The sequence below is a fragment of the Limanda limanda genome, chromosome 7, assembly GCF_963576545.1.
Source record: "Limanda limanda chromosome 7, fLimLim1.1, whole genome shotgun sequence".
Classification (NCBI taxonomy): Eukaryota; Metazoa; Chordata; class Actinopteri; order Pleuronectiformes; family Pleuronectidae; genus Limanda; species Limanda limanda.
This window is the reverse complement of record NC_083642.1, coordinates 29,829,201-29,841,456: the sequence shown is the minus strand read 5'-3', so window position 1 is coordinate 29,841,456 and position 12,256 is coordinate 29,829,201. Positions and strand designations below refer to the sequence as shown.

Here is a 12,256-nt window from a genome sequence, read left to right as displayed (position 1 = left end):
TTTAATAAACGTCATGAAGACAACAAATAGACAAGATAAGGAAAATGATGTACATTTTTTCTTAATACTCATTGAAAAGTTAATTGTACTTTCTGACAGTTTCATTACTTATTTAGTGTTTATTTGTTGTAGTCTTTATTGTTCAAATTGACAAAGAAATCCTGTGAAATTAGGGATTTGTTTGTCATTCTAAAGACATGGATGTGAAATTTACCTTATAGAATAATTAAGTTAATAAAGAAGTCAATGTTGTAATTCTCATCTTTAAAATGTGAAGTTCTCCTGCATCACCATGGGAAGCACCTCAATGATAACATTATTGATTGGCGGAAGGCTTCAATAACAATTAAGTCGCGTTCTTATTCTAAGATTCAAATCTGTTTATTTTCCTCTTAAGTGGATGAGCTGTATTTGAATTGACAATTTTTATATTCTGACATGGCCAATTACCTTTTTAAAGCGGTAATTTTCAGCTGTAAAAACAGTCTAATTCAGCAGGTTGTATTTCTATTTTCATTTTTGTCTTCCTTTTTTTATTCAGAACAAACATACAGGAACTCGTTGAACTTAAACATACAATAAAAGATAAAATGTTCATGTACCAAGAAGAGATGTTTTGAGTACGTATATATATATATGTTCATATATTCCTAAATCATTTTGGGTACGTTATTTTTAAAGGAGCATGGACTTGAGATGCTCAAATCAAAACAGCAAAAAACAGAGAAACATAGATTCAGATTTCTTTTACCTGTTGACAGTTTGCTCAAGTCTTAGGTTCTTATAGAAACGCCCAGCAGGTGGAGGTGTTCTCTTTATAGTGAGCAGCCAGGGGACATAACTCAGACGGTCATAACCTTGACACACGCTTCCCTTTAGGTCCCAGGTAACTGTAGGGTTTGTCTGTGATATTTCAAAGTTTCTTGTAATTGAATATTCACAGTCACCGCCAAAGAAGGATTTTGGGGTGTAAATAGGCATAACGTTGATGACTTAATGATTGTAAGTAACATTGTTATGTCTGATGTGCGTATTTGTCAGGTAGTTATGTCTATTACCCTTGTTTGTATTTTGAAGCTAGACATTATTTAACATGATTTGTAGACAGTTTTGCAGGTCGGTGTGTCTGTGTGTCTGATTCTGTGTACGTGTGTCCGCCTTTGTGCGTGTGTGTGTGTCTGTCTGTGTGGTGGTGCCTGTGTGTCTTATTCTGTCTGTCTTTAATCAACTCTCCTCCTATCTTCACCATAACAAGCTTCTTGATCCTCACCTGTCTGGTTTCAATCAGGTTCCAATGCAGGCCACTTAACTGAGACTGCCCTCCTTGCTGTCTCTGAGCAACTTCACAATGCTAGAGCAGCTTCTCTCTTCTCTGTCCTTATCCTTCCAGACCTTTTGGCTGCATTTGACACAGTGAACCACCTGATCCTTATTTCCCCCATTCAGGATCTGGGTGTCTTCACTCACTACCACAGCTACACTGATGAGACCCAACTAATTATTGCTTTCCGCCGATCCGAATCACAGGTAACAGCACAAATCTCTGCCTGTCTGACTGACACCTCTCAGTGGATGTCCGCACACAACCTGAAAATGAGTCCTGCGAACAACGCAGGTCATACCTTGCAAGCCAGCCCATTCACTCCGCTCTGCATCTGCCAGTCGGCTTGACGCTCCCTTACTGTGAGCTAAACACTCAACAATATCATGACTCTTTGCTGTCCTGGCTATAACTTGGATAGTCTGTGTGTGTGCGTGTGCGCGCGTAAACTTGCATACAGTGTTCCAGCATCAACAGTTTATCTCTCCACACTGACCAAGTGTTTGCTAATTTTGTGAACTGTTGGTCTGGACTTTACTGTGGAGAGTACTGTGTATGTTGTGATATAGTGTCAAAACATTTAATTGTAAATGGATTTGTATAGCGCTTTTCTAGTCTGATGATGACCACTCAAAGCGCTTTACAGTACAGGTTCACATTCACCCATTCACACACACAGTCATATGGTGCATCTACTTGCAGCACTTTGTTATTCTATGGGGGGCCATTCAGGGTTCAGCATCTTGCCCAAGAACACTTCGGCATGTAGATGGTTCAGACTGGGGATCGAACCGCCGACCTTCAGGTTGGAGGACGACCACTCTACCCCCTCAGCCACAGCCGCCCTGTGAGGACTGCTGTGTTTTGATCCATCAAAACAAAACAAATAAATGAAAAGACATGGTTATGGTCCAGGGACTGATAAACTGCATGTTGTAACAAGCCAGATTAAGTCTTCACTTCCCTATAGTGATTGGAGAGGCCACAGCACACAAATACATTCAGAGGTACCAAGCAGTAGCGGGAACAGCCTTTCTCAGCCAATGGAGTTTGATCTATCATGATCAATCATTGAACTTTGGCCGTTGTGCGTAGAGTATCACATTCAATAAGCCATTAAAGAAGCAAAAGATTGAAAAATAAACTGTCTTCTCTCCATGCTGTCATAAGACCTGTGTTTATCCAAATCTTATAAATGTTTATAATTTTCATAGTTGTGAGCCCTGCCCTGTCCTCCTGATAGTGTGATGGAGAGCGTTCAGCAGTAGATGAGTGTTGCATGCGTAGCATTAACCCCAGAGTTTGTAAGATGATTTGATGCCTGAGTGCTTAGCAGATTTCCATTTTACACTCCTCCATACATTTTGCTCTGTGGCTGATTCTCCCAGCAGATTATGATCTCAAAGCAGAGTGGGAATAGACTCAGCCCTTCATCTGGAGCCAGGGATCACGTCAGGATTAAGTGCATGTGGGTGGTGGTCACAGTCAATGCTCAGGAGCAGTGGAGCTGGAAGCATGCAGTTCTTCTTGCTTTTCCTTTTCACCTTGCAGGAAATTAATTTGTGGATTTTTGTTGCTTGAGGATGAAGAATGACTCCGAGATAAAAAGAGAAATTTGAGGTTAGTTTTCCATCCTTCAATAAATTAAGCTGCTTTGCATGAAATTATATTTAGTTTGTTCCCTTTTCTGGAAAATTTCACATTGTCATACATAGAATTGTGTGTAATGTCAAGGTTCAATTATTCCTCACTATTTTCATTTTTCTGTAGTGCCCACAACAACCACTGAACAACATGAAGGTGAAGTGGACCATGCTGGGCATGGTCGTCTTCTTTTTGCTCTCTGTGGTCATGACGTGCTGTTTCATATGGCAGTACAGGATGCCAAAGCTGAAGACAGGTAACGTTTATGTTGCCTCCATAAATAGATTTTTTATAACATTTTGTTTTGAGTGTTTAACCTATGTAGGCCTGTCTTAGCCTCTTTGGTGTAACTGTTCATTTGTATCTGCTGCAGCAAGATTACACAGAACTGGAAATAGCTGCAATTGGATTAGCTCCCAGTTTAAAGCAGACCTTAAATCCTGCTGAGAGACAACAGGCTTCCTGCTGAGTACAGGTGACTGTTTCTGGATAGAATGACAACAGTTATTGCTCGTGCTTTTTATATGACACAGCTCACTGTTCAAGGTTTCCTGTATGCAACTCCCCTTTATATCCCTCTCCCTGCTGGGAACATACAGGGAGGGAGAGATGTTTACAGCACTTACTGCACAGTCATCGTTTCTGGTTTCTATCAAAGTCGGAGTGTTATCCACAGTCACATATAAGAATTGCCTTAAGGTGTTGCTCTGGTTGTGCGGGCGGGGTCTGTTTTATACCATGACACATAGATACGTTGTGTTTGCATGTTTCCGATATGATAAAACTATCCTTTTTCCATTTTTCACAGCAGTGGTTGTAAAAAAAGTGACAGTAGAGGAGATGTGCCCCCGTTTTCCTGAGCCTGTGCCCCTCAAACATCCCATCACATCACTGAGGGTGGCCTTAGAAAAAGTGAATCTCTTTTAATTATATCCTTTTTCATTCATCTTTTATCATTTTGATAATCTTGATGTGGCTACAGTTAGTTTTACTGAAGTTTCTCCAAACAGATAGATGTACTCCTGAGGTCAAGTGTTCACACCACCAAGTTACCAGCGATATCAGCCATCGTGGTTTTAAACGACTCTGTACTTTGGAACGGACACTTTGGAAAGAAAAACATAACTGACCCTTCCTCATCTGCACCCAATGAGTACACCGTGTACAGGTGAGATTTATAATCATTCAAGCTATGTAGAAGTGTAGAAGAGACTTATAAAAATTACGAAAGAGGTATGACAAAGAGGAAGGGGTGATTTATGTAAATGCCAAACACTTCCATATTACAATGATTCAGTCAAAAGCTTCTCAGCCAACCCTTAATATTAGCAGCTCCTTCAGAATAACAATCATTACCACACATGATTCAGCATGCAGTCTAATTCTTCTGTGGGATATTGTATTTGATTTGAGGTCAAGAGTTAGAATTAGATTAGTCCTGCATTGTACCAAGTAAGCTTCATAAAGGATCTGTTATTGAAGGGACTAAACCATTCACCAAATGAAGTGCTTAGATCTGTGCAGCAGCAGTGGGAATGCTGTATTATTAAATCAGGATACATTTATTCATAAATGGGTATCTGTCATAAGATTTTCTCAACAACTGTTCATCTGAAATTAAGTGCTTAGATCTGGGCAGCAGCAGTGGGAATGCTGTATTATTTAATCAGGATACATTTATTCATAAATGGGTATCTGTCCTAAGATTTTCTCAACGACTGTTCATCTGATAAACCTTTAACATGGCCTGTGTGTTGTGATGGAATGTGTATGGTTTAGGACCCTAGAAAGTGCAACAATTGAGATTAATCAATGGTGAACATGTCAACCCTTAAGTTGAGGCACAAACCCTTTGATGAGGACATTATTAAAAGTCATGCTTACAATTATAAATGCGATAGAGCCACTTGTGTCATACAGGTTGTAACCTGTAACACACAGAAGATGAATCTAACAGTTCAATCAAATGGAATTAACTTTTATAACTGTAATTTCAGAATTGCAAGCCTCTCTAAAATCTTCCCCACACTAATGCTGTACAAGCTGTGGGAGGACGGCCTGGTAGACTCTCTGGATGACCCTTTGGAGAAGTACGCAAACAATTTCACCATCAAGAACCCACTCGGGAAAAGTGAGGGACCAGCATCCTCGTCAGTCAGGACCCTCAGGAGCCACGCTCCAGCACTCAGTCTGCGCAGGATGGCCAGCCAGGTCTCTGGTAATTGCAGTCGTCTGTTTTAAGGACATGGGGCCATTTTTTTTTATTAATCCAGAAATTGCTGTCTTTCTTTCTGTCTGTCTTTGATTTTTTTCAACAACTACTCATATAATTGCCTTGAAATATGGTATGGTGTATTTCTGAGGATAGGATGTAGAGTTAATTTAAATTATATATCGCCAGATCAGGACATTCATTATCTGAAGGCACTTTATATGGTGAGGTTGAAACTTTATTTCTTTGAGGAATGTGAGATTTAAGTCGTAGGGGGTGTAGATTCATTTATACCAACAAATTATTCTTGCTGCAGCCAGGGTTCAGTTATAAAGAAGAAATTAATGTGCAGTTTTTACTGTGAGAAGACTCCAGTCCTTACTCTACTCTAACATTCCCCATTTATTTTAAACTGCACTGGTGTCATGCTGTCAGGCATGTGGTATCAGTCCAGTTAACCACACCCTCACCCACCATACTGACCTCCACACCTTAACTTTGTGACACACGATTTCCTGCATTTGCAACAAACTTGGCATTAGAGATACATTTAAGGTGCAGGAACATCCAATATAGATGCAGATAATTCCGTTTAATAATTCTGGGCTGTGGACAGTTAGTTTGTGCATGTCCACAGAAATTAACAATCAAGCACATGGAAAGTCATGATGTGAACTATGGTCAGTAGCAGCAGCTCCTGTACGAATGACAATGACACTGGAACAAACATAAAGTAATTGGATATGGCATCAACAGCTGGTGTACCACAATCATATCATCAATATATCAATCTCATTGAGTGTCAACACCTGGTTATGTGAACGTACAGGGCGCCTGTCGTTCAGGGGTTAGAGTAGCTCGTCCACTGACCAGAAGGTCAGTGATTAGATCCTAGATACTGTAAAAAAGAGCAGCATATAGTAATGCTGTAAGTATGTGCTTGTGAATGTGGCCTATACTATAAAGCGCTTGTAATGGTCAATAAGACTAGTGATATATAAATACTTATCATGTTTTGTGTTAAATACATGTTCTGGGTTGATTCATTAATTGTTACTTTAGAGTTTGATAGGGGAGATATTTACTGCAATATGACCCTCAGAGGATTAATCTTGAGAGTACAAACAAAACAAGAAAGTGTGTGAACAATACTTGCATCACTGCAGTTTGTCTGTACATGTTTGTAAAACAAAAGTACCTACAGTTAGGTTTAGGGCTGAGGTTGATGTGTGTTATTGTGTCCAACATGTGTAGAATCCCTGGTAGGGACTATAAGAGGAACTGAAACAGGCCCATTGGTCTAAATAATGGTCTACAGCCTCAAACTGTTGAGGACACATCTGTACCCTCCACCACAGCACCTACATGGTCACACATGAACAGAGAGAGGAGCTATATTAACACTGACCTGTGTCCAGAGATAGAGCTAATCAGCTCTGTGCTCTAAGACCTAAAAAGAGGGATTAACAGAGGGTGGGGATTTCCTATTTGCCAACTTTTTGAGGACACTGACTCAAATCATGGCACAAGCTGCTGGATACTGGACAAATTGAAGGAAATTAGGTATCATGCTAACACACACTTATGTGCAACCAAAGCATTATTGGATTAGATCAGTATCACCAAACTGACTAGTTTGGAAAGACTTCATGTAGATTTTCGCAAACCATATTTTGTAGATTAATACTGAGACTGCAGATTTAAGTTACTGACGTACACCATGCTGGTGGTCTATTCACTCCATTTCAAAAAGCCACAAAATTCAAATAGTGACTGACACCACCATGCAAGCTAAGCTTTCAAGTGTAGCTACTCTGGGAGTCTAAGCATGAGCCCCTTGTGACTCTGTTCTTTAAGAGCAACTCTTTCTGCAAACAATAGGGTTGACATGCCCCGTTTTAATACATATAGCTCAAAGATATACTTATCAATTTTGCCCATTAAGGTTGTCTAATATTTTTACAGGGTTACCCAGAAGATTGAGGTCAACTAATCTCCTCTGGAGTGGAGACACACAGTCAGCTCTGATTTTGTTGCAGGATGATGTCCTTGTGGCAGATCCAGGCACCAGGTAAGACTTGGCTTCCTTTCTCTGTGGCTTTATTTTTGACTCTGATGTGAATTTCAAGAGAGCTGCTGTTTGGTATTTTGCATCAAGGCAACTTGCAAACATTTGTGACATTTCTTTCTGTCCTCTCCTAAGATGCCACTACAGCAATGTTGCTTTTTCCTTATTGGCCAATATTTTGGCCGAGAAGGTGACCGGCACAGACTTTGAGAGCTGGGTATCAAGGAACATTCTGGAAAAGCTCATAATGGAGCAAACTGGATTCAGCTTAACTCCGGACATTCAGAGGCAGATGGCTTTGGGTGTGTACAGCAATGGCCAGCTGGCTCCACTCTACAACCTTGGCTGGTACCGACCTGCAGGTCAGATGTATTCCACTACTGCTGACATGGCCAAGCTCATGATGGCTCTTCTAGGTGTACATGTTGGGACCCTGCTCCGCCAGGACACCCTGAACACCATGCTGACCCCAGTCTTACGATGCCATAGTGGCTACTTCGCAAACTCCACCGGTACACCATGGGAGATCAATGAGCAGTTTGGCTATGATGTGGTGAGGAAGGACGGTGACCTGGATGGTTATGCGGCCACCCTCTCCCTAGTACCAAGGCTAAAGTTAGGACTGGTAGTCCTGATGGCTGGGGTTCGGCCTGCAGACCAGGACATTGTGAGCCAGGCCTACAGCTATCTCATCCCTGTGGTGGTGAATGCTTTCAGAGACACTCAACAAATGCTCAAACCACCACCTGACCCAGCTCCTTATATTGGTTTTTTTACTTTTAGGAACATGACTTTCTATGAAATCAAAGTGGATTCAGATGGAGTGATAGTGATGCAGCAGTTTGGACCACAGGTTGACACAACTGTGCCGTCCAAGTACCGAACTATTCGCTTGGATTACCTGCACGACAGGGTGTTCAGGGTAGTGTTTGAGAGCCCATACCCTTGCAAACTAAAGTTTAACAGTGCCTCAGTGTCCCTTGAGGCACAGGACAGGCAGATCTTTAACTTTTATGTATTCAACAAAAAAGGTGTGTCACCAGGATTCGATTCCCCAGGCCTCAACACTTACAAAGTGACAAGGATAGCTGGCAGACCATACTTAACTTTATGATCTAATCCAGTTAAACAAGTTACTGTCATTGTTAGTGGGGTGCTGTTGAGGAAATACACAAGGAGTAACGTGATATTGCATAAATATGAACGTTTGGAATGTTTCCAATGGTCAGTGTCACCTCTTTTTTAAATCAATGTGATTAATCTGAAATTTATTTTTGGATTTATCATTTATTTAACTCTCATACTAGCAATTTCATACTTTTGTCTTGTCCAGATCTCTGAGAGGTATCTAAGTAAAGTTTGTTAATGTGTAATAAAGTTTGGTTGCTGTAGAAATATTATGTACATGTTTGAAAAAGGTTTTTGTACACAGAAACTTAATCCGCGTTCTTCAAGATTTTAGAAATATTTTGTGTAATCATAATTAGTTCAGGTCTGTTTTCGATGAGGTTTCACAAAGTCTGAGAGAAAACCCCACATCAATCTATTTGTGAAACTTTGATCCTGCATTTATACTCAAGCTGAAGAGCCATTCAGCACATTGCCTTCAGACCATCCATTTTGAAGATCCGAAAACATTACACTAAAGGCAGAAGAAGACCCACTCGTCCCTACACTGTAATTGTCTGAACCTCTGCTAATACAGCAGAGCCTCTTAGCCCTGGCAGCAGCTGATGGAGGTAGGTTCATGTGAAACAAAGAAGCAAATTCAAACTAAAGTAAAGGTAATCAGTTATCTGATGTTGAGATCACACTAAAATTGTTAGCTTTATATTAATATCATAAATGTTAATAAGTTTCAGTCCAAACTGTTAATTAGAGGTAATGTGATACTGTTCACTTTTTGGACGATTTTCTTTTATTAAATCATTGACAAAACTCAAGAGATGCATTATCTAATGAGGTAGCTCCTCTGTAGGCATCCTCCTTGCTTCCAGCAAAAGTATCAGCAGTCTTACCTTTACTCCAGATTTCTCCTTTGATTCACATTTAAAAGAAATTTCAAGGAAGGTCCTTTCACCTACATAACATTTCAAAATTCAGTCCTGTCTCAAAAAGATGCTGAAAATTAAAATTGTAGTAATTCCTCATTATCAGACTCCACCATTAAGTCTTTAAATACACTGCAAAGACGTCCAAAATGCTGTATAGAATTTATAATTCTAAAATTTATAATTCTAAAGTCTCTGAAAGTAGGAGCCATAGCCTTCAGCTATCAAGCTCCTCCCCCGTGGAATCATCTCCCAGTTTCAGTTCGGGAGGCAGACACCATCTGTACGTTTTAGAGTAGCTTAAAACCTTTCTTTACGATAAAGCTTGTAGTTAGAGCTGGTTCAGTTCTGTCTTTGACCTGCTGTTAGTTAAGCTGCTTTAGGTCTAGAATTTCGGGGGACACATGCCATTCCTCATCACATTTATTTCTCATCAACACATGTTACTGTCTTGACTTCTTCCATAGAGTCTTTGTGCTTTATCATTGACCTTTGGGGTGATCCAGACAGGGTGACTGCTGATTGCCATTCTGCTACTTCTGGGTTGACAGTCTAGTAAAAGCTGTACAACATGCAACTCCCATTTATCTTCCTAGTGGTGCTTTGCAGTGTTTTGATATTTCTGTAATTATATCGCATATATATGTTGACTGAAATGTGCAAATCCCACACAGAAATATTGAATATCTAGATTTGGACTGATGCACGAACAAAAGCTCCCAATACTTAGAATGATATATTAAATGTTATTGGACATGGACAGTATTAATATGGAGCTTTTGCTGTCTAATAGACCCAGAACGCTCTACACTACAAAATACATTCACATACACATTCATACAGTGCCTCTGTACCAAGCCCTTTTTCTCTCACCTTCATACACTGTTGGAACAGCCATCATGGACACAGTATAGGTTTTAGTATGTTGCCAAAGGACACTTCAGAATGCATACTAGAGAAACTGGGGATCTTTTCAACCAACTTCTGTTCTCTCCTCCATTTCTCTCCTCTCACCACAACCCTCATGTACTTAGGGCTGTACTTAAAATTGAATTTATTAAATTGAGAAATGATAAAAGACGATAGCACCTCCTTGGAATAAGAAGCGCCAAGGACTCTGAAAAGGCTTCCAGGTTCCAAAACGATAGAAAAAAACATAATGTAAAATGCCTCTATACAGCTCCTGTGGTGTCATTTATTGATAATACACCACTGTTCACACACATACACACACTTTAACGTGTGGTCAGATACTTCATACCATGTCCTTTGAGCATTAACTACACACACACACACACAAGGCAGAGGCCCAACATCTTCAGGGAGGTGAGGCAGATAACGAACAGACCTCCCTCCCTCACACACACACAGCGGACAGATTAGACTAGAGGTTTTCATGCCTTTCTCACAGTTTTCTATGACCTCACTTCACTTCACTTCACACACACATAAAATAAGCACACACATGAGGCAATATGCTCATGAACTCTAGTAACCGCGACTCAGTGTGCACGTCATCACGCAACGCCAGGAAGAAGACCCAGTGAAGCCAGGAGGGCGGGACTGCCTTGTGAACCAGCCAACGAGGCACTGCCGCGCGTTCAAGAACCTCTGTCACGCCCAGTATCGATATAAAAGCTATGTGCGTACTTTGTCTCAGCGCCATTTTTCCTGAGCAGGACTGATGGCCCATGCATGGACCCATGCATGCTCATTTGCTAGACACCACAGTTTCCTGACCTGTGACCTCTGAATAAACTTGCTTAATTTTAACTTGAGAACGACGACTCCTGCCTTTGATTTCCAACCGCAACACTTGTCTGTCCTGCATCTGCTACTTCTACACACTGCCTCATGAACAGTCCTGTCTGATTGTATGGTGCATCAAAGCACCATAAATAAAATAGTAAATGTTTTTTATTTATATAGCACTTTTCTAGTCTTGATGACCCCTCAAAGTGCTTTACAATACCATTACAGACTTAGAAATATTACTTCACCTTTAACGGTGTGCGGACAAAAACAAAGACATACATTGGGTGTTGTATTTACACTGTGTCTGCTTTAAGTTCAGTGTTTCCTGTTTTATTTTGTAGTTCTTATCTTCCAGATGAGTCTCTGATCATTTGACCTCCTGCCTTGTTTCCCTTCCATTTTTGATTGTTTACCCCCCCCCCCCCCGATTTGGTTCACCTGATTGTCCTGTGTCACCTGTTTGTAGTTTGTCGTGCATCTTGCTGGGATGTGACTACTCTACTCATTTATGATCGCCAACTTTACTGAACATTCAAGCCTCTTATTTGGGGCTGTCACGAGATGGTGGGGGAAAACAGGTGAGGGGCGCTCGATTGTCCAACATCCCGGATTACCTGCATCGTTCCCCGTGCGACCTCCCCTGGAAAAAGTCCCACAGGAGACGTTGAAAACATGCCGACTCCTCCTCGGCCTCCTCTGTGATGAAGGCTACCATCTCCAAGCTATCACATATGTCAATTGCCTGCTGCCTCGTCGCCCGGTGGATCTACAGCCCGACTACTGCTGTGCCCGGAGTGATGTAGACCTCATTACTGCAGTCTTGACTTCACCGCTTGATTTTGTCTTCCTGTCTTCCTCCCGACCTGACAGCCAGACTGCTGGCAGCCGCCACTGACCTGATGGACCCAGCGCCGATGACAGAGCTTCAGCTTGACCATCGGCACGGTGTGAACCTCGACAATCTTCGCACACTGCATTTCAAGGCAGATCTATGCTGACAGTATCGATCTAACTTTTCACATGGCTCTGATAAGTGCTAGGTCTATAGCCAACAAAACGTTTGTGCTTGAACGACTTCTTCACAGGTGGATTTTATGCTCTTGGCCGAGACCTGGCTTCATGTTGGTTAATCCACAGCTTTTTCTAAGCTTCTCCAACCGGACTGTACTTTTTTCAGCTCTCCATGGACCACTGCTAAAAAGTGG

The 12,256-nt window shown here is 41.2% G+C and overlaps 1 protein-coding gene across 4 annotated transcripts; it reads left to right on the top strand.

Annotated features, from left to right (window-relative positions):
- Positions 1-831: 831 nt before the first annotated feature.
- Positions 832-8,406, top strand: LOC133005722 (putative beta-lactamase-like 1). 4 transcript variants are annotated; one of them, XM_061075496.1, is made up of 7 exons: positions 832-852; positions 3,113-3,221; positions 3,774-3,877; positions 3,976-4,133; positions 4,963-5,183; positions 7,143-7,248; positions 7,381-8,406. In XM_061075496.1, exons 2-7 carry the CDS (start codon positions 3,116-3,118, stop codon positions 8,357-8,359), a joined length of 1,674 nt encoding a protein of 557 aa, XP_060931479.1. In that variant the 5' UTR covers positions 832-852; positions 3,113-3,115; the 3' UTR covers positions 8,360-8,406. The 4 variants fall into 4 exon arrangements, with proteins under 4 accessions (XP_060931479.1, XP_060931478.1, XP_060931477.1 ...); XM_061075495.1 differs by lacking the exon at positions 832-852 and having other exon boundaries at positions 3,116-3,221; positions 3,801-3,877; XM_061075494.1 differs by lacking the exon at positions 832-852 and having other exon boundaries at positions 3,116-3,221; positions 3,798-3,877.
- The last annotated feature ends 3,850 nt before the right edge of the window (positions 8,407-12,256 follow it).

What these genes read in the sequence shown, in the direction of transcription:
- LOC133005722 (XM_061075496.1), top strand. Translation starts at nt 3,116, where the DNA reads ATGAAGGTGAAGTGGACCATGCTGGGCATGGTCGTCTTCTTTTTGCTC. An exon ending in GATGCCAAAGCTGAAGACAG is followed by an intron (nt 3,222 to 3,773) that starts GTAACGTTTATG and finishes CATTTTTCACAG; the next exon opens with CAGTGGTTGTAAAAAAAGTG. An exon ending in GATGGCCAGCCAGGTCTCTG is followed by an intron (nt 5,184 to 7,142) that starts GTAATTGCAGTC and finishes ATATTTTTACAG; the next exon opens with GGTTACCCAGAAGATTGAGG.